General features: G+C 42.3%; 1 protein-coding gene across 4 annotated transcripts in view; it reads left to right on the top strand.

Annotated features, from left to right (window-relative positions):
• IFT122 (intraflagellar transport 122) overlaps positions 1 to 23,896 on the top strand; it is a 30,368-nt gene that overhangs the window by 1,572 nt on the left and 4,900 nt on the right. For all 4 annotated transcript variants that reach the window (XM_072934814.1, XM_072934813.1, XM_030283477.4 and 1 more), the window contains exons 3-23: positions 503 to 587; positions 1,413 to 1,491; positions 2,234 to 2,310; positions 2,730 to 2,796; positions 3,570 to 3,716; positions 4,442 to 4,517; positions 5,049 to 5,240; positions 5,928 to 6,066; positions 6,657 to 6,859; positions 7,304 to 7,441; positions 8,143 to 8,307; positions 9,137 to 9,334; positions 10,592 to 10,732; positions 12,406 to 12,459; positions 14,712 to 14,873; positions 17,597 to 17,763; positions 18,623 to 18,794; positions 19,353 to 19,455; positions 20,888 to 21,028; positions 22,001 to 22,098; positions 22,968 to 23,068. In XM_072934814.1, the coding sequence (XP_072790915.1) occupies positions 503 to 587; positions 1,413 to 1,491; positions 2,234 to 2,310; positions 2,730 to 2,796; positions 3,570 to 3,716; positions 4,442 to 4,517; positions 5,049 to 5,240; positions 5,928 to 6,066; positions 6,657 to 6,859; positions 7,304 to 7,441; positions 8,143 to 8,307; positions 9,137 to 9,334; positions 10,592 to 10,732; positions 12,406 to 12,459; positions 14,712 to 14,873; positions 17,597 to 17,763; positions 18,623 to 18,794; positions 19,353 to 19,455; positions 20,888 to 21,028; positions 22,001 to 22,098; positions 22,968 to 23,068 (2,705 nt within the window). The remainder of the gene's footprint in view (positions 1 to 502; positions 588 to 1,412; positions 1,492 to 2,233; positions 2,311 to 2,729; positions 2,797 to 3,569; positions 3,717 to 4,441; positions 4,518 to 5,048; positions 5,241 to 5,927; positions 6,067 to 6,656; positions 6,860 to 7,303; positions 7,442 to 8,142; positions 8,308 to 9,136; positions 9,335 to 10,591; positions 10,733 to 12,405; positions 12,460 to 14,711; positions 14,874 to 17,596; positions 17,764 to 18,622; positions 18,795 to 19,352; positions 19,456 to 20,887; positions 21,029 to 22,000; positions 22,099 to 22,967; positions 23,069 to 23,896) is intronic.

Raw genomic sequence — 23,896 nt, 5'->3', positions numbered from 1 at the left:
GTTCCTTTGCAGTAATTATTATGCTTAAACATAAAATGCGTAGAAAGATGTTTTAACAGCAAGATGTAAAATATAGAAATAAAAGATAAAAAGCCAATAAGATGTAAAACAAGCTGCCAAACAAGCTGTTGAAAAATGTCCTTTGTGTGTGTTATTTTCTAGTACTGACTTCTTTCTTTCTAAGAATATCATGTTACAGAAAGCTGTTTCTGTGCTAGAAAGTGTTTTGTCTTTTATGAACTATATGAAATCCAAAAAGCAGACACAAAAGGAAGTGCATAATCTGCTGGTCTTCAGTAATTTTGTATCCCAGCCCTCACTCTGGCGGTGTTTTAGGCCAGGTTGGATGGGGCTTGGAGCAGCCTGGTTTAGTGGAAGGTCTCACTGCCCCATGGCAAGGGCATGAACTGAGTGAACTTTAAAGTCCCTTCCCACCCAAATGTGTTTCTCTGATTCAATTAATTCTTTTGTTTGTATTGTTTTTTTCTCCCCATTTGAACAGGTGTATGATACTTCTGATGGAACCCTAATTCAACCTTTGAAGGGACATAAGGACACTGTGTACTGCGTGGCTTATGCCAAAGATGGTAAATGGCACCCTGGGGCATTGCTAGCCTTGTTTGTAAAGTGCAACTCTCCCGTTTGGGATTGCCCACTGAAAATGGAGAAATGGGCGTTGTTTGGCTCGCAGCGTGGGGTGCTGGGGTTTGTTCTTTAACGAGTGCTGGGGTTTATTGTCCAGTGCAGGGTGTGATCTGCTGTGCAGAGTACAGTACAAATACCTGTAAGGTCACCTGTGAACCCAAGAGCTGTGGTCCCACTGCTCCTGCTCTTTGACTTTAGTGTTAAGCTTGGCACTGGTGGAGTGTATATTCTTGAGGAGGCTCACCTCAGAGATTCCTGTTTCTACTGCTCACCTACATCTGAGTTTTAGTCCTGTAGTTCCTCTGTCCCAGAGGAAGTTCCTGGTAGTTCCTGTAGTTCCTGGTCCCCTGATCCTTCATATGTTACCTGCTCAGTGCACTCTTCTTCCAGTTTTCTCATGGTCTAAGACTCTCATTCAGTGGGACTCACTCTGTGGGCAGGAGCCTTCCTGCAGCTGCTGCTGTTTGGGTGATGGGAGTTCCTGTGACCCTGTACCAGTTTCACTTGTCACTGTTCCCATCAGTCTCCAGCCTGGGGCTGGGCAGCACTGGAAGGACTGGTGACTAGCCAGGCCGTGGAAATGGGGCAGAACAGCCACTGGAACTCCATGTGCCTGGGGAAGCACCAGCACTTACAGGCACTCAGTGTCAGCCCCTTATTACTTGAGCCTTGTCGAGTTCAAGAACTTCTTGCTCTCTCTTTGATTGAGTATTTGGAGTGAAAGTGATTCTTGTATGTGTGGGATTTAAATTATCTCTAATTCCTAGGCAAGCGTTTCGCATCTGGCTCTGCTGATAAAAGTGTGATAATTTGGACTTCAAAGTTAGAAGGAATTCTGAAGTACACGTAAGTGATGCCGGTCAGTTCTGTGCCTCAGAAGCTGATTTTGATTATGCACTGCTGCAATTAAAGAGCACAAGCTATTAGACTTGGGAGAAGGTTCACTAAGGTCAGAGAAAAGGGGTGATAGGGGAGGGAGGAGGAAAAGAGCAGCTGAAGTATCTGAATGAGGCAGGAAAGCAATTAAAGGCATAAAAGGAGGTGGGGAATCCAGAGAAATCTGTGAATTTAGAGGGCTGACAGAGAACTAAGGAAACTCAGAATAGGTCAGAGTAAAATGAAACATAACATGACCAGTCTTCTATAATAAACCATAATTCTGGTTCAAAGATCAAATTAAAGATAGGTTTGGAACTTCTGGTATATTTCAGTAATTTGGCTCTGTTTTCAATCAGCCCCCTGAAGCAACAGCTTCATGTTCTCCTGACTGTACATTTATCAGGAGTTAGCTGGTCAGTGCACAGAGCCTGCACAGGCACACTTGGTTTAGGATTTGGATACAACCTTCAGTCATATTTCACAAACAGTTGCTGTAATCTTGATGAAATACAGTGAATCCTGCTACTTGGAGGCAGCTTTTACAAGGTTTATTACTGATTTACTTTACAGTAATAGCAGACTTACTTGATGTACTATAAACCAATCCAATTATTTTGGCATCTGCTAAGGCTTTCAGCTCACTTGCTGAAAGTCAGAAAAGGGACGTTTAAGAATGATTTATTGAGATCAGATTGTAACTTCATTGTAGGCATAATGACTCTATCCAGTGCGTCTCGTACAATCCTCTCACTCATCAGTTGGCATCCTGCTCGTCTGGGGATTTTGGTATGTCTTCTCCCTTGGACTTTCCCATTGTGACAGTGAATTCCATTACAGCTGGATAGCCAAGCTAACCACAGACAGGTGGGAGATAACTCCAGGAGAGGTGGGACACAAAGCTACCTAATGTTCAGTGACACTGGAAGCTGATTTAAATCACTTAAACTCAGTGGGAAAGGACAGTGTAGTGAGGGGTCACAGGATCACATGTGCTGCTCTCTTACTGGAGCTTTTTGCAGACACCTTCTGTTATTTAGGTGGATTTTTTCCCTCTGTTTAATAATAAATAATATTTAAATGTCCACTAGCAGTGGACATTTGATGCCTCTAAAATCCCAGCTGAGTTCTCTGACAGTATTAGTTTCCAATCAGAACACTGGCACATACTTATTTGTCATTGGCTTTTTTTTTTTTCTTTCATCAAGGCTTGTGGTCTCCAGAACAGAAGTCAGTCTCTAAACATAAAACAAGCTGCAGGATTACTTGCTGTAGGTAAGTTTTAAGGGTTAGCCGTGTCATTTCAGTTAGTTTCAATACAAACCACTGTAAGATGGAAGCTTTAAAAAAAGGACTTTTCCCTCCTTCTTTTTCAGTATCAAAGTGTTGGGTTATGCTTGGTCCTGTTTATAACCAAATCCTTCTGAAGGAATCAGAGACAGATTCTGGTCTTGAGGAGGTGTCTTAGGTGTTCTGTCCGTCTGTTCACCTGTCTTGTACAACAACAATAAATTGAAGTTAGAGGGAAAGTACTAGCAGTGTTTGTTTGTAGGTCATTCCCTGTACTGTTGGTGTTTTCAGTTGAAGAAGGTATTACCTTTGTGGGGAACCTGAAGCAGGGATTCATAACTGAAGTCATTCATCAGACTGAAAAAGAGACCAGAATAGACCCTAGGCCTCCCCTGTCCTACACCAGACAGTTCTGTCTGATCATGTTCTAAATGTGGCTTTTAAAGCATTTCAGTCTGCTCTCAGTCTGCCATCCCCAATATGTATCTTACTTAGCACATGTTGCAAATATTGCAAGCTTTAATTTATTATTTTACTTCTGTGTATATGATAAAATGTCCTTGATGTAGAGCGTGCTGTTGCTATAAATGTGGATTTAGATGCATAAACAAACCATAGGCTTGCTAGCCACCTCCCAGAACTCCCTCTTATAAATGTACTTTTATCTGCCATTCCTGTGTGAGTGTGCTATATACCATCCTGCCTTCCTGCTGTTTGTTTGTAGTTGTTTACTCTTCAGTATGTATGTGTTTTCTCAGCTGGACAAATGATGGCCAGTACCTTGCTTTGGGGATGTTCAACGGCATTGTCAGCATAAGGAACAAAAATGGTGATGAGAAAGTGAAAATAGAGAGGCCAGGGGGCACTTCCTCTCCAGTATGGTCAATTTGTTGGAATCCTTCCAGGTAAATAATTTCATCCTTCCTTTTTTTCATACATAAATAAAACAGATAATTCTTGGCTCATTGATTGCAGAAAGGCTTGACTTTTATCCCTGATGGAGCAGATTAATTCCATGTGTGTTACCTTCTTTAAGTGATTATATATTGGGGTTTTGGCTTTGCTGCCAGTCTTCAACTGAACAGAAAACCTGGGAACTGAGTGGAGAACCTGGGAACAAGTTTAGATTGGACATGTGGGACTGTTTAGATTGGAAAAGCCCTTTGAGACATCAAATCCAGCCATTCCCACAGCAGTGCCAAAGCCACCACCAACACCTGTCCCCAAGGCCACATCCACACGGCTTTTAAATCCCTCCGGGGGACTCCACCCCTGCTGTGGGCAGCTGTGCCCAGGCTGGACAGCCCTTTCAGGGAAGAAATTCTCCCAATACCCAGCCTAAACCTTCCCTGGCAAAGCTTAAGGCTATTTGCTCTTGTTGTGTCCTTGTTCCCTGGGAGCAGAGCCTGACCCCCCTTCAAGCTTTGAGTTAATCCTGTAGATGGTACTGGTTTTGATTTTGTGTCCCCAAGCTGTTTTCCAGAGGTTTAAATGACAAACCGCTGTCCTTTCAGTTTGTGACTTTTAAAGAGTAACATGAATTCTGCAACTCTGCTACTTGGTTCTGTTGCTCTTAGAGTTTTGTTAATTAAATTGCTGTAGAATTACTAATTTATTTTTTTTTCTGCAGAGATGAACGCAATGACATTTTAGCTGTGGCAGACTGGGGTCAGAAGCTTTCCTTTTATCACCTGAGTGGCAAGCAGGTATGTCTTAGAGAGTTTATTCAAGAGTCACAGGGTATTTTTGGTTCTGTGTCCCACAGTAAAATATTTGTATACAATTCTCTGTTAATTACATTACATGTCTTCTGTTTTCCCAGCCTTTTATGAGTCAACTTTTTTTTTTCAGCAACCATTACTCCTTCAGCTCTTATTTCCCACACAGCAGCTCAGCTGCTGTCTTACAGCTCTTCCATTAAAGCTCTTACAACTCTGCTGACTTGTGTGACATGGTTCACTGGTTTGTAGAGAACATTTTTTGTGGTTTTTTTCAGCTGGTTAAAGGGGTTTTGGGAGTTGTTGCATTCTGAGCAGAATGGTTTGGGACTGGAGGGATTCTTGGATGTACTTTAGAACTGTCTTTGGGAATCTTAAAATAGCCAGTGGTTCTGGGTATTGAAAGGCCATGCATGGAGGAGGTGAATGGTGTCAGTGATGTCACTTGTTGTTTTCAGGAAAGAAATGATCCTTTTGTTAATGTTTTTGATTCTTTTTTTGGTTTATTTTCCCTTGTAGATTGGGAAGGACAGAGTGCTCAATTTTGACCCATGCTGCATCAGCTACTTTACTAAAGGAGAGTATCTCTTGCTGGGAGGTTCAGACAGACAGGTTTCCCTCTTCACAAGGGACGGGGTACGTCTGGGCACTGTGGGAGAGCAGAGCAGCTGGGTGTGGACCTGCAAAGTTAAACCAGACTCCAACTATGTGGTGAGTAGGGACGTTTTTCTAACATTTTCACAGGGAATTTGTTACATAAAGTAAGATCATACATTTTCAGCTTAGTTGCTTGGACATTCCTACTCAGGCAGTAGAATCTCAGCAATGTCTAGGGAGATCCTATAACTGCCACTGGAATTACATATATTCCACAAAAGTAAAACCTGAGCTGTAAGAAGGATCTAAGGAGCATCACACTTGCTCTCAAGTGGTAAGGCGTTTGCTGCATTTTGGTTTAAAAAAGAGGAGGGAAAAATAATTTAAAACATCAGCTAATAACTTCTGGAATTGACCAAATCTAATTCCATGATGGGAAGAAAATGCCTACAGGGCAATTGTCAGCCCAAAATGCTGCACTCTTGAGTCCTGTACAAGTAGGAAGAGAATTAAAGCAAATTTAAAAATGAAGAAACAAACACACCCCCTCCGCAAAAAATCTAAGCAAAACCCCAACCAAACAAGCCCAAGGCCCCCCAGCATGGTGGTCCCCATGGTCTGTGGTAAGGTCAGTCCATTCTCAGTGCACTTGCACCATGGTTAAATGTAAGTCAGCTGTGACTGGTGTCAGTCTATTCATTGTGCAGGAAAAGGGACACGGTCTTCATATAAACACCACACACTCTGCCAGTTCTCACCTGTATGTACCAGTTAACTGAAATTATTCCCTTCTTTGTCCAGGCAGTAGGGTGTCAGGATGGAACCATCTCCTTCTACCAGCTGATTTTCAGCACTGTCCATGGCCTCTATAAAGATCGCTACGCCTACAGGGACAGCATGACCGACGTTATTGTCCAGCACCTCATCACGGAGCAAAAAGGTAATTCCACACTTGCAAGCAGGACAAAGCTTCATGCAGCTTGTTTTAATTAATATCTCTCAGGACACTTGGAATGTACACTGCATGTACCTGACAGGCTGTTGTCACTTCGGCAGTCAAACCATGGAACACACTTCGGATGAGGAGAGTGCAAACTTGGAGCATGCAAATTCAGCACTGACAAGTTTAATGAAGGATGTGGGGATTGGAAAAGAGACTGGGAGGGACAGGGGCTCTTAAAATAAGGTTTTAATCTCTGAAAATGAGATAAAAATACTGTGTGTTATATTCAGCTTTTATTTTCCTTACTTGTAACCTCAAGCATTTGTGCTTATTTTGTTTCTTCGTTTCTGTGGCTTTTTATGGCAAGGATTTGAAGTACTGCTCCAGAATGTGCTGTTCATAGAGGGTGGCAAACTGTGACAGGGATAGTAGATTACGTACAGCAGCAAACATATCTGAGCAGGAATGTGCTCTGAATTTTAGAAGTGCTCTAGGGAGATTCAGTTTCAGTGTATTAGTTCTCTGATTTCTGTATGTTATTTTTGTGTCAGCTTATACTTTATCATTTTGGTGTTTTTTCTTCCTAGTTAGGATAAAAGGCAGAGAGCTTGTGAAGAAAATTGCAATTTACAAAAACAGATTAGCCATCCAGATGCCAGAGAAAATCCTGATTTACGAGTTGTACTCAGATGACTCTGCAGATATGTACTATCGGGTGAAGGAAAAGATCATAAAGAAATTTGAATGTAACTTGCTGGTGGTGTGTTCAGATCACATTATTTTATGCCAGGTATGTGCCTTAAAAGCTAGAGTGGTCCTGGGGTGTGTTCAGTGTCAGGGCTGTCCCAGACAGTGGCTGGCAGGATGTAACTTCCCAAGGCAGTCCTGCTGTGCCCTGCAGTGCTCCCATGCTGCTGGGCAGCACTGTGGCATGGCTCGGGTGACTCTGGTTCAGTAAAGCAGGCTCTACAGTGAATTTGATAAATTAGTACAGAATCCAGGGATACTTTTGGGTGGGAGAGAACTACTAGAAAAAGACTGGGGGTGTTTGGTTTTGTTTGCTTATAGGATTGGAAAATCTTAAAGAATTTACCCGTTAAATTGAGTGTTTGACTTCATGATTTTTAAATGTAAAAACAGACACACCTGCCAGTATAGGTATAAACATCACACATCAAACAGAGATTTTTGTCTTCATCTTCAGGCTGTGTTTTATACCTTACTGTGTCCTTAGGAGAAGAGATTGCAGTGCCTCTCATTTAGTGGTGTTAAAGAACGAGAATGGCTGATGGAATCTCTTATTCGTTACATTAAAGTAATTGGAGGACCTCCGGGAAGAGAAGGCCTCTTAGTTGGTCTAAAGAACGGTCAGGTAACACATCATCTCTGGTATGTGTCTTTCCACTGCAAATGAAATGTGTTCTGTGCTCTTAGAGGGAGACCTTAGGAGCAGCAGGCTCTTCTGCAACCTAGAATTGTATTTGACAGTCTCATTTTGGGATTAAAAATCAATTACTTCTGTATTTCACATTCTCTGACAGTAAAATTCATACAAATATGTTTAACTGGCTTTGGGTATCTGTGAGTTGTTAGTATCAACTGGCAAAAATTGAGTTCTTGGTGAAGAGAGCAGGTTTGCCTTTAGTGGGGGGTCGGAGGTGTGTACACTTCTCCTGGTGACCCCTTGTGAGGCTGTGGCTGTTCTCCAGGTGTTCTCCAGAGCTGTCTGTTTCACACACCAGGTGGCAGCTGGAAGTGCCAAGCTGGAGCCCAGGGGTACTGATAGCAGGGATGTTGAGATGCTGTGTGTAATGTATTCCTGTATTAATGAAATTGTGTGACTAGTGGAGAACTCAGGATGCACAGCATCTGATTTATCTGTATAAGCTTGTATAAGACCTAGAGCATGTTGTAGCACCCAGTCTGCTCAAGAGACCTCAGATGGAAGCATTTCCCTAATTTTTTGCAGTTTGTCTCTGAAAAAGCGTGCCATTTCACACTTCAGACAGCACGGAAGCTTTTATCCGCCGTGCTGTTTCCAGAGTCTGGAGTGACGTTGTTTCCCATCTCCAGATCCTGAAGATCTTCGTGGACAACGCGCTGGCGATCGTGCTGCTGAAGCAGGCCACGGCCGTGCGCTGCCTGGACATGAGCGCGTCGCGCAACAAGCTGGCCGTGGTGGACGAGAACGACACCTGCCTCGTCTACGACATCCACACCAAGGAGCTCCTCTTTCAGGTCAGCATCCACCTCCTTGGGGCTTTTCGAAGGGGGGCCAGGAGGGCAGGAAGTAGTTTGGCGCACAGAACATCCCAGAAGTGTTGCTGTGCAGGAATTCATTTATGCTGTTAATCACATCTTGTAGAATTTAACTGTGATCTGTTTATCAAAGCCACCCTCTCAGAGACGGTGGAGTAGGAATGAGAAGACAGGAAGTCTATGTGAGCAACAGATGAATAAAGAGCTCTTAGAAATGTGACCTTTCCAGTTTAATTTATAACTCTGCCCTGCTTCCCTCTGAAGCATTACAGTTAATGAGCATTTTAGCTTTATCATTAGTACTAACAGAATTAAAGCCTAAACATCTTTGTTCGTTGGGTATTCATAGGCTATAAAAGGAATCATGATAATGCTCTCTTCATTGGTAGTGTAGCAGTCTCTTATTAATGTTGATTAAATGTTTTCAGGACATACTGGATAGCAAGGATGGAGTCTTGCAAAGATAGGGTCTGCAACTTCCTTTGTGTAATGGACTGAGAAATTATCAATTCATTGTGCTAACTAGCAGTATATTATTGTAGAATTTGGTATTATGTTTTACAGATTATTGTAGCAATCACTAGTAAATATACATAAAAGGCAAGACAATTATAGCTGAGTATTAAAATGTGAAATGCATCCGAGATAATATGTTTAGGAATATTCTAGGCATTAGGATATTGCAAATGTGAATAATCGTGTGTGTGCGCACCAGGCTGTAATGGGTCAAACACTCCAGCTGAAGAAATATGTTTCTTAGCAAAGATGTGATTGCATCAGTTGTAATCCTGAGATGTTTTGTCATTAGGAACCCAATGCTAATAGTGTGGCCTGGAATACCCAGTGTGAGGATATGCTTTGCTTTTCTGGAGGGGGTTACCTCAATATCAAAGCTAGCAACTTCCCTGTCCACCAGCAAAAACTGCAAGGCTTTGTTGTGGGTTACAATGGCTCCAAGATCTTCTGCCTTCATGTTTTCTCTATGTCAGCAGTTGAAGTTCCGCAGGTAATCCTTTAATCTCATTACGTGTTGCTTTACATCTCATAAACATGAATGTTTAACAAGTGAAGAAGGTTTTCTGAGATTTACTTGTATTTCATTGCTACAATGATAGCAGTTCACACTGCCTTCATTGTTATTTAAGCTATATTGTGTGATCTAATTTATTTTTGTTTCTTTGGCATTAATTAAGCTAACTTCATTTTTGCTGTTGGTAATTGTTTCTGATTCTCCCTTTCTACTTGCAAATGCACATAATCTAATATACTGCAGGCCTTACCTCCTGCAGGATTTTTACTGTGTTCACTCTATATAACTTTTCTCCATTGTAATTTAATTTTTCTTGAATACATTAAATACAGTTTTATTGTTGCTTCATCTAGATGTCTTTAGGCAATATTTAAATGGAATATTTTAGTCTGAATGTAAAGTACCTTTGTGGTCTTTATATTCAAAATTTAGGGATTGCCTTCCATAAAATGCTGATTTGTCATCATGGAAGTCAAAAAAAAAAAAAAAACAAAAAAAAAAAAAAAAAACTAAAGCAAAAAAAGAAGGTAGCAGGGTTGTGACTCTGTGCATCCAAGCGTGTGCAGGACTTGCCTCTGAGAACTGATGAAGAAGGCAGAATGTCCTGTGCTTGTATTGCCTAAGGGACCCCTGTGCTACAGACCCTTGTCCCCTGAGGCCCTGGGCAGGTCCTTGGCGGGGCTCTGGGCTGTCCAGGGGGGTTGGCAGCCACAGACAGGATCACCAGGCCTTGAACACTCCTGCCTGCCTTTGGCATGCTGTAGGCACCAGGGTGCCACAGAATTACGGTGCAGCAGCTCAGAGGCAGCTTGTCCAAAGCATGCTTTTGGAGAGAGGCAGTAGCAGAGGGTGTACAGTGCTTGGCCCCTGAGAGCACGCTGCCCCTCTTTGCTCTGCTTCCACAGTACTCAACAAGCTCCGTGTACGTCATTTTTAGCATGTTCAATGCCCAGAAGAATTCACATCCTTAACTACTTCCTAATATTGCAAGGAACTGAAGGTTTCAAAATGGATGAGTTTGGAATGTAATTAACCCAGCTTGTCTAGAGATAAGATAAAGATCACCCCAGAATGTTCTGTCTGTGTACAAAATGGAGATGTTTATTCTCTGGGCAGCTTGTAACGGTTGTGATTAGAATAGATTTTTTTTTTTCCAATATATGTAGAGAATTTCACTAATACATCTCAGTATTATGCTTTCTGATACCTGTTTTTTCCTATGACAATCCTCAGTCTGCACCCATGTATCAATATCTGGAACGAAAAATGTTTAAAGAAGCCTATCAAATTGCGTGTTTAGGAGTGACTGATGCTGACTGGAGAGAGCTGGCCATGGAAGCCTTGGAAGGGCTGGAGTTTGAAACTGCTAAAAAGGTAAAGCATTTATTTACTTGTTTAGCAGAAAGCTTGGGTTTGATATTTATATATATGTGTGTGTGTATGAGTATAATGCATGTTTTATAACTGGAATGCGTGGTGTTCTGGGTTACTGTCTTGCTTGTCTTTTGTGTGTCTTATTCCACAAACAAAGCAATTGTTTGTTACAAACCCAGGATTTTGAGATGAGTTTGAACTGCAATCTAATGTATCTCTCTAGCTAAATGCCATGTTCTAAATCAACGTGTTTGATAGAAAGAAGATGGTTTCATCTGGAGAATGCGTTAATGGATTGAGGGAGCAGAACTGGGAAGCAGTGCCCGCCGGGTGGCAGCAGAGGATGCTCACCTGGCTTTGGCCCCCACCTTCCTTAGTGCTGCAAACTTGCCCTGTTCCCCCCTAAATATTTAATATCGCCTCAGTACAAATGTGAAGATTCCTATTCTTTGTTATCTGCACATTAAGGCTGTGTGAAGGCAGTGGTGCTGGGATAGTTTCATTTCAGTTCTTTTCTGTGTGGCGTGCCTTGCTTTGGGGAGTGGGCACTGGCTGAAGAACTGAGTTTCCTCTGCCATAAAATACTTCCCTATTTTCTTTCACCACCTCTTCTCAAATAAGAGAGAGCAAGCTGAGTTCAATGTCATGAATATTGTATGAAAGACAAAACATTCTAAAAATACACTGAGAATGGTCTGTAGTGATAGACATCTTTTAATAACAGATTTTTTAAAAAAAAAAGGAAATGAAATGCTTTTTTTTTTCCTTAAGTGGAAGCATCAGAATAATTCTAATCTCATGGATGGCTTTATGCAAATAGATACTTTTAAAAAGAAGTTTTCAGTGCCTCCTTGGAATTTTTAAGTAGTGCCCTCTTAGAATTAGAGCGGATTAATTCAAACAAAAGCAGCTTCTTGACATTAAAGGCTCTTACAGTTCCTAGTCCAATCCGATGTAAGCAGAATATGCTGTGCCCTCTCAGTTTGGTTGCATGTCTTGAATGTGCAGCCCAAAGAGTTAAATTTCTGGTTTGTGATGCATGTCAGGAATAAGTGCTGAGCTACTGCAACTTGCACGTGACTTTGCCACTTGAGACTTCGGGTTGCACATTTATCTCCATTTGCAAAGATATTACACTGTCTTAAAGTACTTTTATCTTATCGTCTTCTTGCTTCCTTTCCTCTCTTGGAGCTCCTTTCATGCTGGATTTTCAGAATGGTTTAAAAACTAGGGGCATAAGCAGCCGGCTTTGACAATATGATCAGTTATGTGCCCTTCCTTGTAACAGTTTCCTGAAATTTCCTCATCTGTGTCACACCTCACATCAAAATGGAGAAGCTATAAAATAGCCAGAATAAAAGCATGTAGTATTTTGACTGACATTTTGTATTTCTTGGGGGACTGATAGGCACAGCTCCTGCTGCCTGCTGTGCTGCTCATGTCAGGGCTGAGCTGTTTTGGCTGTGCCTTGTCTCCTTTCCTGCGACAACTCAGGGCCACAGTCACAGCCAGAGCCCTTCAGGTTCAGGTCTACACAAACCCAAACCCAGCAGACTTCTGCCTGTCCTTTTTGCATGAAGACAGTTTGATTCATGCAGAATAGTATTTGGTGTTTTCTGAATTTTCAAGTTAATGCCTTTTATTCTTTTTTTTTTTTTAATTCTTTTCAATAGGCATTTACCAGAGTGCGAGACCTTCGATATTTAGAATTGATTAGCAGCATAGAGGTAAGGCAGTGTTCAAGAAGGTGTATTTTCTTAAACTTACTACTGTACCAAAATCAGTACTTTGTGTTTTGGAAGGACTTCTGTTTGGATAGTGCTTCTGACTGTTGGAGATGTGTTTGAAGTGAAAAATCCTGGTTAGCAGAGGTGACTCAAGTTCTAATCATAGGATTGGATCTTCGTGGACCAAAACGTGGGAGTGGGATGGGAACTTCTGAAACTGTCTTCATGAGAACTGGAAAAAAGTTCAATATTCAGTTAATAATTGGTAGAATACTACTGTGCTGACAGAGCTTAGTACAGAATACTTCATAAACATGAGTTCATTAAGCCTTTGCCTACCCCCTGGAGGTAGGTAATTACTATTATCTCCTCCTTGCAGAGACAGAAACAGACCCAGAGAAATTAAATGAAAAACTCGTGGTCTCATGACAAGTCTGTGACAACTGGAAATAGAATTTGGGATTCCATACTTCAGTACTGTGCTCTAATCACTCCTTCCTATTCTTTTCACACTTCTTGATAGAATTTCACTCAACAATAACTGTCTGTCATGAGCACTTGAAAATATACTCATCACCCTTGTCCTTCTGCAAAGATGGCAAGATAATGCTTAAAGATCTGCTTGGAGATGGCATAAAGGGAATTCCTCTTCCTTATGTTAATTACATTTACACCTTCTCTTAAAAGATACACTCTTTGTCTTCATGTCTGCAGAGCTGTCCTGCTGCTGTCAAAATGCCAGCTGGTTGCATTGAACTTTTCTCTAACATAGGACAAAGGTCTACATTAAGAACCCCTTTTTTCTGTTGGTTTTCTTTTTTTTTTTTTTTTTTTCTTTTCAAGGGTATAGGTAGGTGAGAGCATTCTCTCACCAGTAGTAACCCTTCTTTGCCACATATGCTTCTCCAGATCTTCATTTATTGAGGATATTCTGGATTTGTTATGTCATATTCTGTTAAGTAAGAAAAAATCCCCTTAAAAATAGGCATAAACTTACTTTGGCACATCCTGAAAATGCTCCTTCTGCAGCGAGTTCTTCATCCCCACTCTCACCTGCAGTGGATTGGATTCCTTTTAAGGCTTGTAGGGAGGGGTAACTAAACACACGTGTTCCATTAATGCGATGGTTTTCTGTCAGTAATTACACTTCTCTTTCCTAATTGATGACAGAGAAACATGCTTGCCATCTCCATCTGGCAAGATTCTGTGGAGTCTTCAAAAAAGGATGTAACAAGTGCTCTGATTATTCATTTAACCAAGGTTTTGAAGGAAACTTTGAACATCAGCTCAGTGTCAGCCTAGTCAGTCAGTGTGACCAGGGAGTGATGGCTGAGCCCTTCTGGCAGCAGAGGATTGAATTTGGATGCTGGTGGAGTACTTTTCCCCTTGCAGGCAGTTTTCTTTAAATTCAGTTCACAGTTATGTGTTTCCATTCGATGTGGGCTAACTGCAGCAATAATTTTTTCCCAGGCAGGGTAGTGGTGTGTGTCCAATACACAGGATAAGGCAGACACATGGAAACACACACACACACACGTGTGCACACCTGTCCTGGGTCCCTCACAGTCAGGGCACTGCTGCAGCTTGATTCATGTGCAGGCTTTGTCCATGGCTTTGCACACACGTGGGAGGGTTCTGCGTGGCTCTGCACTGATGCTGTCCTCATGGTCCCTTCCCAGGCCAGAACAGAACAAGCACTTCTGGCTGCCAGGAGAGCATGTACTGGTGCTCTGGAAGTGACCCATGAGCTCTTGTATGTGGGGACAGTGGAGGTGTCACTGGTTTGTATTCAGAGGCAGGCTAACATACCTCCTGAATCTACTTACTGCTGGCAGTTATCCTCCTGTTTGTCATCCCACCTGCACATATTGTTAATGTAGCTAAATTATACGATGGTGAGATTGTAGGGAGAAAATAAAGAGATGCCTTTTTTAAAATAGACTGGCATAATGATAGCATGTGTTCATTTTCCTGTGTGAAATCAAGAGAAGTGACTTTTCATCACTTTGGTTTGTATAGTGACATTTAATTTTGCTCTTCATAATTTTAATTAAGGAGGGATTTAATCCTTTAATTATAAATTCAGCAGAAATGTAGGAGAGGCATAATTATGCTATCCCGTTACAGGTTTTTAATTATTAGCAGTTAAAATCTAAGCCTGAAAATCTAATTCCTCAAAGGCTATTTCTCACCTAAGTGCTGATCCTCTAGACTATTTCCTACATCTCTCTTCAGTTCTTCTGTTTTTCCAGGATCGGAAAAAGCACGGAGAGAACAACCACGAGCTGTTCCTGGCAGATGTTTATGCCTACCAGGGAAAATTCCACGAGGCAGCGAAGCTGTACAAGAGGAGTGGGCATGAAAACCTGGCCCTGGAGATGTACTCGGACCTCCGCATGTTCGACCACGCCAAGGTAGGACCTGGCACCTGCACATCTCCGTGCAGAAATATTGATGTACCTCTAACTGCTTCCACTGTATCATCCTGCAAAAGAAGTGTGGGCTTTGAATTCCAATTTCATTTTCTCAGGTATTTGTTTGGACGTAATTTGGCTTATAAAGGGAAAAGTGTCTCTGGCCTGGGTGTAATGGTGGCATTTTCCTTCAGAATCTGCTGCCAAGGCAGCAGGTTGTGTTTTGTACAGTCTCAAATATGGCTGTGGAAATTCAGGGCTTTTCAGCGAATTATTTTGGTGGACCTTGTGATTACATAGTATTATCCATAGTAAATTTCCTTCTTCCAAAACTAAAAAGTTTGTGTTTTTGACTCCTTCTTCTCCATTATCTTATTTGAGAGTCCCTTTTTATTTGTTTGTCCTCCAAAAATGACAAGGTAGTACCCATGTTATAATGAAAATATATTTATGGATTGGAGTAAGTCAGTTCTATATTGATGCATTTTAAAAACTATATAATATTCTAACCTAGAATATTTTTGTTTACTACAGAATTTCTTCCAAAGATTCAGTGTCTTGGCTTTTTTTAAAACTCAGTTCCATATAGGAATAAATTGAATGTAATTCTAAAAAGTGATGTTTTTATATGGTGATAAGGAGCCTTACATGGCTTTTAAGTCTTCTGTGGTGTTTTCTTATCGAAATCCCCGAGAATGGATGCACTGTTTAGTCTCATTCATCACTCATCAGAGCCCTATTCTGCCCAGTCCAGGACAAAGAATTCACCATTACATGCACAGAAACTCTTTAGCAGAGATTCCCCGAGCCATGCTGCAGAGATCTTTTTCTTCCAAGAGCTCAGCAGAAACATTTGGGGGCTTTGCTGATGTAAGCCCGACTTCCGCTATTTTTGGCTGATGAGTCTTTGTTAGCTTCAGTGTTTTGGCTCCTCTTGAACATAAATGTAATTCATACAGGAAAATGTTCCCATAAGTCTTTGTAAGAATCTTTTAATTCTTGGCTGCAGTCATCTCTAAATTTAACCAGTAGAGAGCAAGAGGTCTCATGTCTTCTCTACTTTGGAGTGATTCCATGCTGAGAAATTTAAGGTACTTCATAAGGCAGCTTTTTGTGCAGGGAGTGCACAGAACATGGAAAAACATGTAAACCTCCCTTATTTTCCAGTTACTTATATGGGGGAGGGGTATGTTTTTGTGGTGCTGTTTTCACTGATGCTGCCAGAATTATTCAAAGGGACCCACAGAACCTGGTTTCTTGTGCATGACTTTGATGAGGTCTGGATGGAGGGCCCAGACTGGAGGCAGAGGTTGGGAGACCTTTGATATCTGGTCACAGGGTCCTTATCACAGCACCAGATCACTAATTACTGGCAACTCACAAAAAAACTCTTTATCCTGTGGGAAGCTGAGCTTAACTCTTGATTTTGGGCTTATTTTGGTGACCTAAGCTGGAAAACAAGTCATACCAAAGAGATTGTTTGACTTGTCTCTTGGGTGCAGTTGTCCATCTTCAGAGGCTGTCGGGATACCCGAGCAGCTGCCCCTGGAGCAGGGCTGTGCTGCAGGAGGCAGCCCTGGGGCTCAGCTGCAGCTGGCACAGGTGGGGTGCACTTCTGGCTGTAGCAGGGAACTGCTGAATTGCAGTGGTGAAGCAGACCTGGCATACAGGTTTTTGCCCATTTGTTGCTTTGGTTTTTTAAACCTCAGTCAGAAACATAGAGGATACACAGTTTTTCACTCTTTTCCCACCTGTCATTTCTCTCCTCTGTTCTGATTTTGCTTTTGATGGAAGCTGTTTAATGGGCAGTAGCCTGTTCTGTTAACAGACAAAATTGCCCTTAATCGATCTTCTGGTGTTGAAGGGGGGTTTTATATTTTTTTCCTGGCACATGATGTCAACAGATGTGAACCATATGGTGCCAGAGCTTTAGTACTGGCAGAAGAAGCTGAACTAACTATTAGAAATATTTCCAAAATGGTTGTAGACACAGGGTCCAGGCTTGGTGTTTGCATTCCTTCCACAAGTCCAAGCAGTGCTTCAGAGCACTCTCACTTTTGAGCAGCTGTGGTTCTTTCATTATAAAAGAACTTAATGGATATATTTTTTAAAATACATTGTTTCCTGCAAAGACACTTGATAAATATTTCAGCCATCAGTTGATTTGTGGTGGGACATCCTGATGCCAGTGTGTGATTAAGTGGATGTGCTGCTGGTAGCTGAGCATGGTCTGGGACTGAATGGTCATTGAGAATGAATCCATACCTGCTTGGCTTGCAAGAGAAAATCTGAAACTTGGAATTGATCTGTTAGAGTTTTTAGATTAGTGTCATTTTTTTTTGCCTGTTCCTGACAAGCTTGCAGAAATTGTAACTCGTATCCGTCGAACCAGGCTTAGCAAAGAGCAGGAGGGGACATTGGTGTTGCCTCTGAAGCATCTGCAGTGTCCTTCTCTGGGCCTGGCCACAATCTCCTGCTTTTTTTTTAAATTTTATTTTTTAACTGTATAAATGGGAGACTTGCCATTATTTCTTCCCAGACATGTGGCCTTGATGATGAGCTGCTGAAGGCTGGCTCAGTGCATGTTGCTCTCCGAGGAGTATTTCTGTCCTTGGGAGGCATCATGATTTTCATTACAAAAGCCTTTACCTATTTGAGAGTTTAGACTGTAATGATGCTTGTGACCAGAAGGTAATGCAGACTTTTGTATTGCTCTGTTGCAGGAATTTCTGGGATCCGGAGATCCCAAAGACACAAAGATGCTGATAAAAAAACAAGCAGAGTGGGCCAAGGATATCAATGAACCAAGGGCAGCAGTGGAGATGTACCTCTCTGCTGGCGAGCACATGAAGGCCATTGAAATCAGCGGGGACCACGGCTGGGTGGATATGTAGGTTTTTTGTCTCCTCAGAGATAATATATCATAAAAGCCTGTATGAGATATTATGAATTCCACGAAATTTTAAAATAAGACCAAATGTATTTGATATCTGCCTTTATATCAGATTGAGTATCTGAAACACGCCTATGATTAAAAATGTTTTAAAAGTTACATATGTTTAGAGGGTAGGGCCATAAATACATTACAAAAACTTATGCATTACACCATGAAGAGTATGCATGGGTTTATCTCCAATATGAGATTGTCTAAAATAGCCCAAATGCCTTCAGAGTGATCATCACAGCAGTAACTATACCAGGTAGCCTATTGCTGCAGTTCTCAGCTGTTTAGGATCATGATCTAGCGGGTAGAGATGTCAGGTGGATCACAGAGTCTTTAGAAACTCCATGGCCACTCCTGTCACTGTCATTTCTCATCAGTGTAGGTGGCACTTTATGTCATTTGCTGAGCTGCCCTAAGACCTTGGCCAGGCCCTTCAGGCTGGCCTTGCTTCTGTTCTGCTGTGAGGTACAGGGGTGACATTGATTCAGGAGCCTATTGCTCAGGTCAGGCTTGGGAAGTGTGTCCTGTGCCACTGAGTCATGCAGGATGTGTTCCCTCCTTCTGTCTGCCAGAGTCCGAGATGGGGAGCTGAATGTGTGAGCAAAGAGGGAAGGAAGGGGTTTGAGTTTGCAAAAGGAAAAAGCATTTGGAATGTTTACTGAAACTGTTTAAACGGTGTTGCATGGTAGTACTATTAGGATGTTTATTAAATGTTAACTGATTAAAGGTGAAGTTATGACAACAATTAAAAGGCAAAGCACCAAGGCAGAATCTGAAACATCTGGCTTCTTTCTGCTGAGTCTAGGTTAATCGAAATTGCTCGAAAACTGGATAAAGCTGAGCGTGAGCCTTTGGCCAAATGTGCCTTCTATTTTAAGCAACTCGATAACCCTGGCTATGCTGCAGAAACCTACATGAAGGTTGGTGACCTGAAAGCGTTGGTCCAGCTCCACGTGGAGACTCATTGCTGGGAAGAAGTGAGTGTGCCCTTGATTTCTGTTTTGAAAACCACTGCTTCATATTGTCACTGGTTGCAACTAAAAAGAGAGGCAAATGTCGGGCTCCCCCAGCACTGTAGTGAGGGAGGAAGGCTTCTGCAGCAGGATTCAGAGTATTTGGTTAATTGTGTATGCCAGCATGTGTTTGGTGGTGGTGTGGTCTTCTGAAATTGAATTTAAACTGCATTTATAGTATTACTACAATTTCTTTAGAAAATGCATTCCATAAAATATTTTTTGTCTCTTGCTGGGAAATCTACTATATTTCCTAGATAATCACGTTAAAATCTTTCTGTTTCAATACTCAGTCTGTTATTATGCTAAGCTTCTTTTCTTTTGTTATTGATTGCTTTTTTTTTTTTTTAAAAACACATAAGTTTCATACTGGAGAAAACATGGATTACACTCTCTATCCTGTGTATATGTTTTGTTGTGAATTTTCTTAGAGATGAAGGATTGATCCCATGGAATATTTTAAACCCTTTAACTGTTTAAACCATGCAATATTCTATGAATGAGTTTTTTTATTTATGTCAGGCATTTGCTCTGAGTGAAAAGCATCCTGAATTCAAAGATGAAGTCTATGTCCCTTATGCTCAGTGGCTGGCAGAGAGTGATCGATTTGAAGAAGCCCAAAAAGGTGAGAATTTCACTGACAGATCACTGCTCACTCTGTATTTACTCCATAGTAGACTCTGCCCTGGTGAATTTCTTATCAGTGGTACTCAAAACCAAATATAACCCATCTTTTCATACTGGTTTTAAAGTAACTGGAAATCTCCCTATTTTATAGGAAAATGTGATTGATCTATCAAAAATGATTTTCTATCTTCTTGTATATCTGAGTGTGGCATGTAAGAGGTATTTGGCATGTAATCCTAACTGTTGTAAGATTTTTATCCCACGAAAATTCAAATTATGGCAGCTCTCTTATAAACCTGAGTGGAAAATGTAATTTTTCCTTCTATTTAGGCAATATTGGATTTGCACAAGTCAAATTTTCTTGTTTCCTTAAGGTTTTTGTGGGGTTTGTTACATTTGAACAGAACTGTCAAATTTCTGTCCTGTGGAAAGGCTTCAAAATCAGTCCACAAAGTACTGGAGGGACAGGAGGTGTTGAAGCGAGCTGTGTGTGCAGTGCCTTGGCTCAGGTGCAGCTCCACGTGCCAGGTGCACCTGCTGTTCTGAGCCAGCTCGGAGCCAAGCTGGCACTGCTTGGCCCAGGTAGGGAACAGGCCGGGCCTGATCTGTCTCTGCACAAGACGAGTTTGTGTGTCTTGGCACCCAGCCTCGGAGCAGCTGGTTGAGGGCAGGGTGGTGGTTTGCACTCTCTGAATGCAGGTTGGAGCCCCATGTGCCCCACAAAGCTCTGTGCTGCTGCGGCTCAGTGTAGATGCCCAGAACTGGAGGAGCTGGAGGTCCTCGTGGGACTGTTCTGGTCTCAGAACTGAATGTGAGGTCTGGCCTCACTCAGGGGGCAGCAGTGCTGTGGGGCTGTGTTTTCTGGGTTGGTTCCCCCTCAGCCCTGTTCCTTTATATGGAGACTGCATTGGCCAAATGCATGTTTGCCAAGTGAGAATTCGAGGTGTTACTTGGTGCATCAGAAAAGGAGATGCTCTTAGTAAATGATGGAAAGGTGTAGTAGCTGTACTCTTTTAAGTATTCAGCACAATACTTTTAAAGTATTCATACACACCAGAGCACTGGCTTCAACCTGTTGTAGTTTTGAGTGAATTTGGGATTTGCAGTGTTTGGAGATCACTGTTGTTTGTGGAGAGCTAATCATCACAGCATCTTCTCTCTTTTCTATTTAAAAAACCCCAGCAACCAGTATTATACATGCTTCTTGAGCTCAAGAGTTGCTGAGACAGTGCAAAAGCTTCAAAATACCTACAGATTCTTCTCATGTTCCATTAGTGTCACTGCTTTCAAGGAGGAAAACACCAGTGTATACTCCCTTTGATCCTGCCCTGGACAGAGTGTTTGATATGGGCTGAATAGAGTGCTCTCAGTGCAAACCCATTAATTTCCGTTAATTGATCTAATCACCCCGTTTGTTTTGGGCTGGGCAGCGTTTCACAAGGCTGGCAGGCAGAGGGAGGCCGTGCAGGTGCTGGAGCAGCTCACACACAACGCCGTGCTCGAGAGCCGCTTTGATGATGCAGCCTATTATTACTGGATGCTTTCCATGCAGTGCTTAGACATTGCCCAAGGTGAGTCACGACAGGAAGCGTGTGTTTGTTACCTCGTTGTGCACGCAGACAAACAGCCTGCATTGTGATAGCATTGCTGCAGCTGCTTCTCTGCTGGCTGGTTTGATTTGGGTTTTTTAATGCTGTGCACATCTCGGCCTTGTGCTATTTTTGTAGTCCCCTCTTTTTCCCATGTGCTAATTTAAAACAAATAAACAAACCAGCGACACCAGCAGGCATAAGGCTCCTTCTGAAGTCTGGCTGGGCTGAAAATCGTGCCTCCTGGGACCGTGTATCCTCCAGCACCTTCCCACCACACCCCTTGCCTGGAGCATTAACGTGCTAGTAAATAAAAGATGTTGGAGAGTAAGTTACCTCAAGTGTTTGAACACAGGTTAGGGAGATTTCAAATTATTTCTGCCAACAGGTAAAAGTGATTGTTTGCTAGCTGTCATGTTGTCTCCAAAATGTATGTCACTGGGAGAGAGGTGTTAATAGTTAATAGGTGTAGTTTAATGGTAATGAATACAGAAGCTTGGGAATATTGTCTTTTGCCTGGTGCTCTGAGTACCTTTGGGTTTAGTTCAGCTGATCTGTCACCCCTCAGATGTTTGAGATGAATGTTTTTCCAAGATGGCTTAGTAGTGTATTTGGTATTCGTGAAAGTTTTCAAAATTAATTGTATTTGTGAACTCTGGCATTCTGGAAGAGGTTTCCAGGGATGCATACCTGCTGCTTTCTGTCTGTAGCTCAGCTGTAGCCTCTGGCTGTGTTAAACCATTGCCTCAACTGTTCTGTCGTTTGCCATGCTTGTTTCAGGCCAGAAGTTTGCTCAGAAGAATAGCAAACTCTGCAAGCATATGATTTGCATGGGTAGATGGGGCATACTTAACCTGGTACATACCTCCTCTGGCAGTGCTGTGCTGAAATTAGACCAGGTTGTTCTCTCCCAACTGCTTTTTGAGACTGACACAATGCCTTTGCTTCCCGCAGAGAATGAAGGACAGCAGACTGAAATGTTGCAGAAGTTTCATCACTTCCAGCATTTGGCAGAAGTTTACCATGTCTATCACTTTATCCAAAGATACACTGTAAGATACTCACTTTAGAATTGTGTATTTATGCTTCCTGAGCTTTTTCCCTTGGGGAGTCCAAAAATAACTAGGACTTTTCAGGCAATTAAATATTGAATGTACCTCAGTAGTACTGTACAGTAACTTTATTTATTTGTCTAACTTTATTTTACTTTATTATACAGTCTTCAGTTGTCCTGTAGAAGAACTTGCTCAGCTCCTTACAGCTGCAGGTGGGGCAGGGCTGTGCTGGTGCCTGCCCTCCCTCCTGCCCATGGCCCTTTTTGCTGGTTGCCTTGGTTTGATCCCATGGTGCCTGAGCCTCTGCTCCTGCACAGGCCAGGGTCAGTTTTTCCCTTAGTCATTGGAAAACAGGGTTGAACAGAAGGCATGCTAGCCTAAGGATTTCCACAGGGTGCTGCGTGTGTCACTGATGTGCAGTCATTAGTGAGGAGCTCCTACTTATTCCAGCAATTGGAGTCATGCTGCATTGGTGCAAATATCCTTTGTAAAACATTGGAGAACCTTTGCTCTGTGCCCTTGCCCAAAAGAAGACTCTGTGCTGTGGAGTCTTTGCTGTCAGGCTACTTTAGATCTCACAGCACTAGAGACTCTGCACTGTGGTTGTGCAGACTGCTCTCATTTTTAAATAACCTGTTAAAGGTTCTGTCTTAGCTACACTGATCTCTGTCTCTCTTTTCTGTGTGTTTTAGGCATGAGCTTTGGTGATAAAGGCATGCAAAACCCACTTGTTATGTTTTGTCAACACCTCTTTTCTCAACAGATGAAAGAAACACCGTACTAGAGATGCCTTGTGCTGTGTTTCTTACTGATGTAAGTTGTTGGTTTTCCAGCTTAGAAATGTGTCTGTGTTTTTCATACCACAGGAGGAGCCTTTCAGCTTCCACTTGCCTGAAACCCTCTTCAATATTTCCAGGTTTCTGCTTCACAGCTTAACAAAGGAGACTCCTTTGGGGATCTCAAAAGTGTATCCTTCCAACACAGTACAAAATCTAGAAGTTATCATGTGACACATGAAAGGAATAACTGCTGTTGGTCCAAGGCAGGGACTTCCTGCAGGGCATCTTTGGTGTCACCTGCTGGTTATCATTAACGGGAGCTGACTTCTGTCCCTCAGGAATAATCAGCATCTTCAAACTATTGTGTGCTGAGCTGCACTAGTTTGTCATTTGTTACAGTTTTGGAGAGCTGTGAAAATCAACTAATGTCTAACTCTGTTAGGCCACCTTGAACACCTGCCCAGTCTGGTGTGTCACCTGTGTCAGAGGAGCAAGTTCTAGGACACTAGTCTCTGCAAAAAGATGTTGGCTCTGAATCCTGACAGCATTGCTGCAAGGAGGCTGAGCTGAGGCAGAAGCAGGGAAACCCAGGAGCTTCTGCTTCCTGTGAGGCCAGTGTGGCCCTGTGGTCTGTCAGGCCACCCTCTGCATGGCTTTGTTAGTGCCTGGGAGCCTCTGGGGAGTGCTTCCTAAATGGGCTGTGTGAGCCCAGTGAAATGCACCTTTCTGTAAGAGATGGCCACATCCAGAAGGTCGCTGGGTGCCACAGGGAGGCCTTGTCATGGTTTCACTTAATTTTTGGCTTTGGATGGGATATTAGCTTTCCTTTTCATAACTTCCTCGCTTATAAATGTAGAATCTTTAATGAAGTTTTTGATAACAGGCCTTGTGGCCAGTAGGTGTGAGCAGCAGTTACTGTTTCAGTCTGGTGAAGGGGAAGGACAACATTTGGTTGCTAACATGGGGCACACTCTTTCAAATCACATCAGGTGTATTTACTCAGTGTCAGTGGGTTA

The sequence above is a fragment of the Taeniopygia guttata genome, chromosome 12, assembly GCF_048771995.1.
Source record: "Taeniopygia guttata chromosome 12, bTaeGut7.mat, whole genome shotgun sequence".
NCBI classification, from domain to species: Eukaryota; Metazoa; Chordata; class Aves; order Passeriformes; family Estrildidae; genus Taeniopygia; species Taeniopygia guttata.
This window is presented reverse-complemented; position numbering and strand designations above follow the sequence as displayed.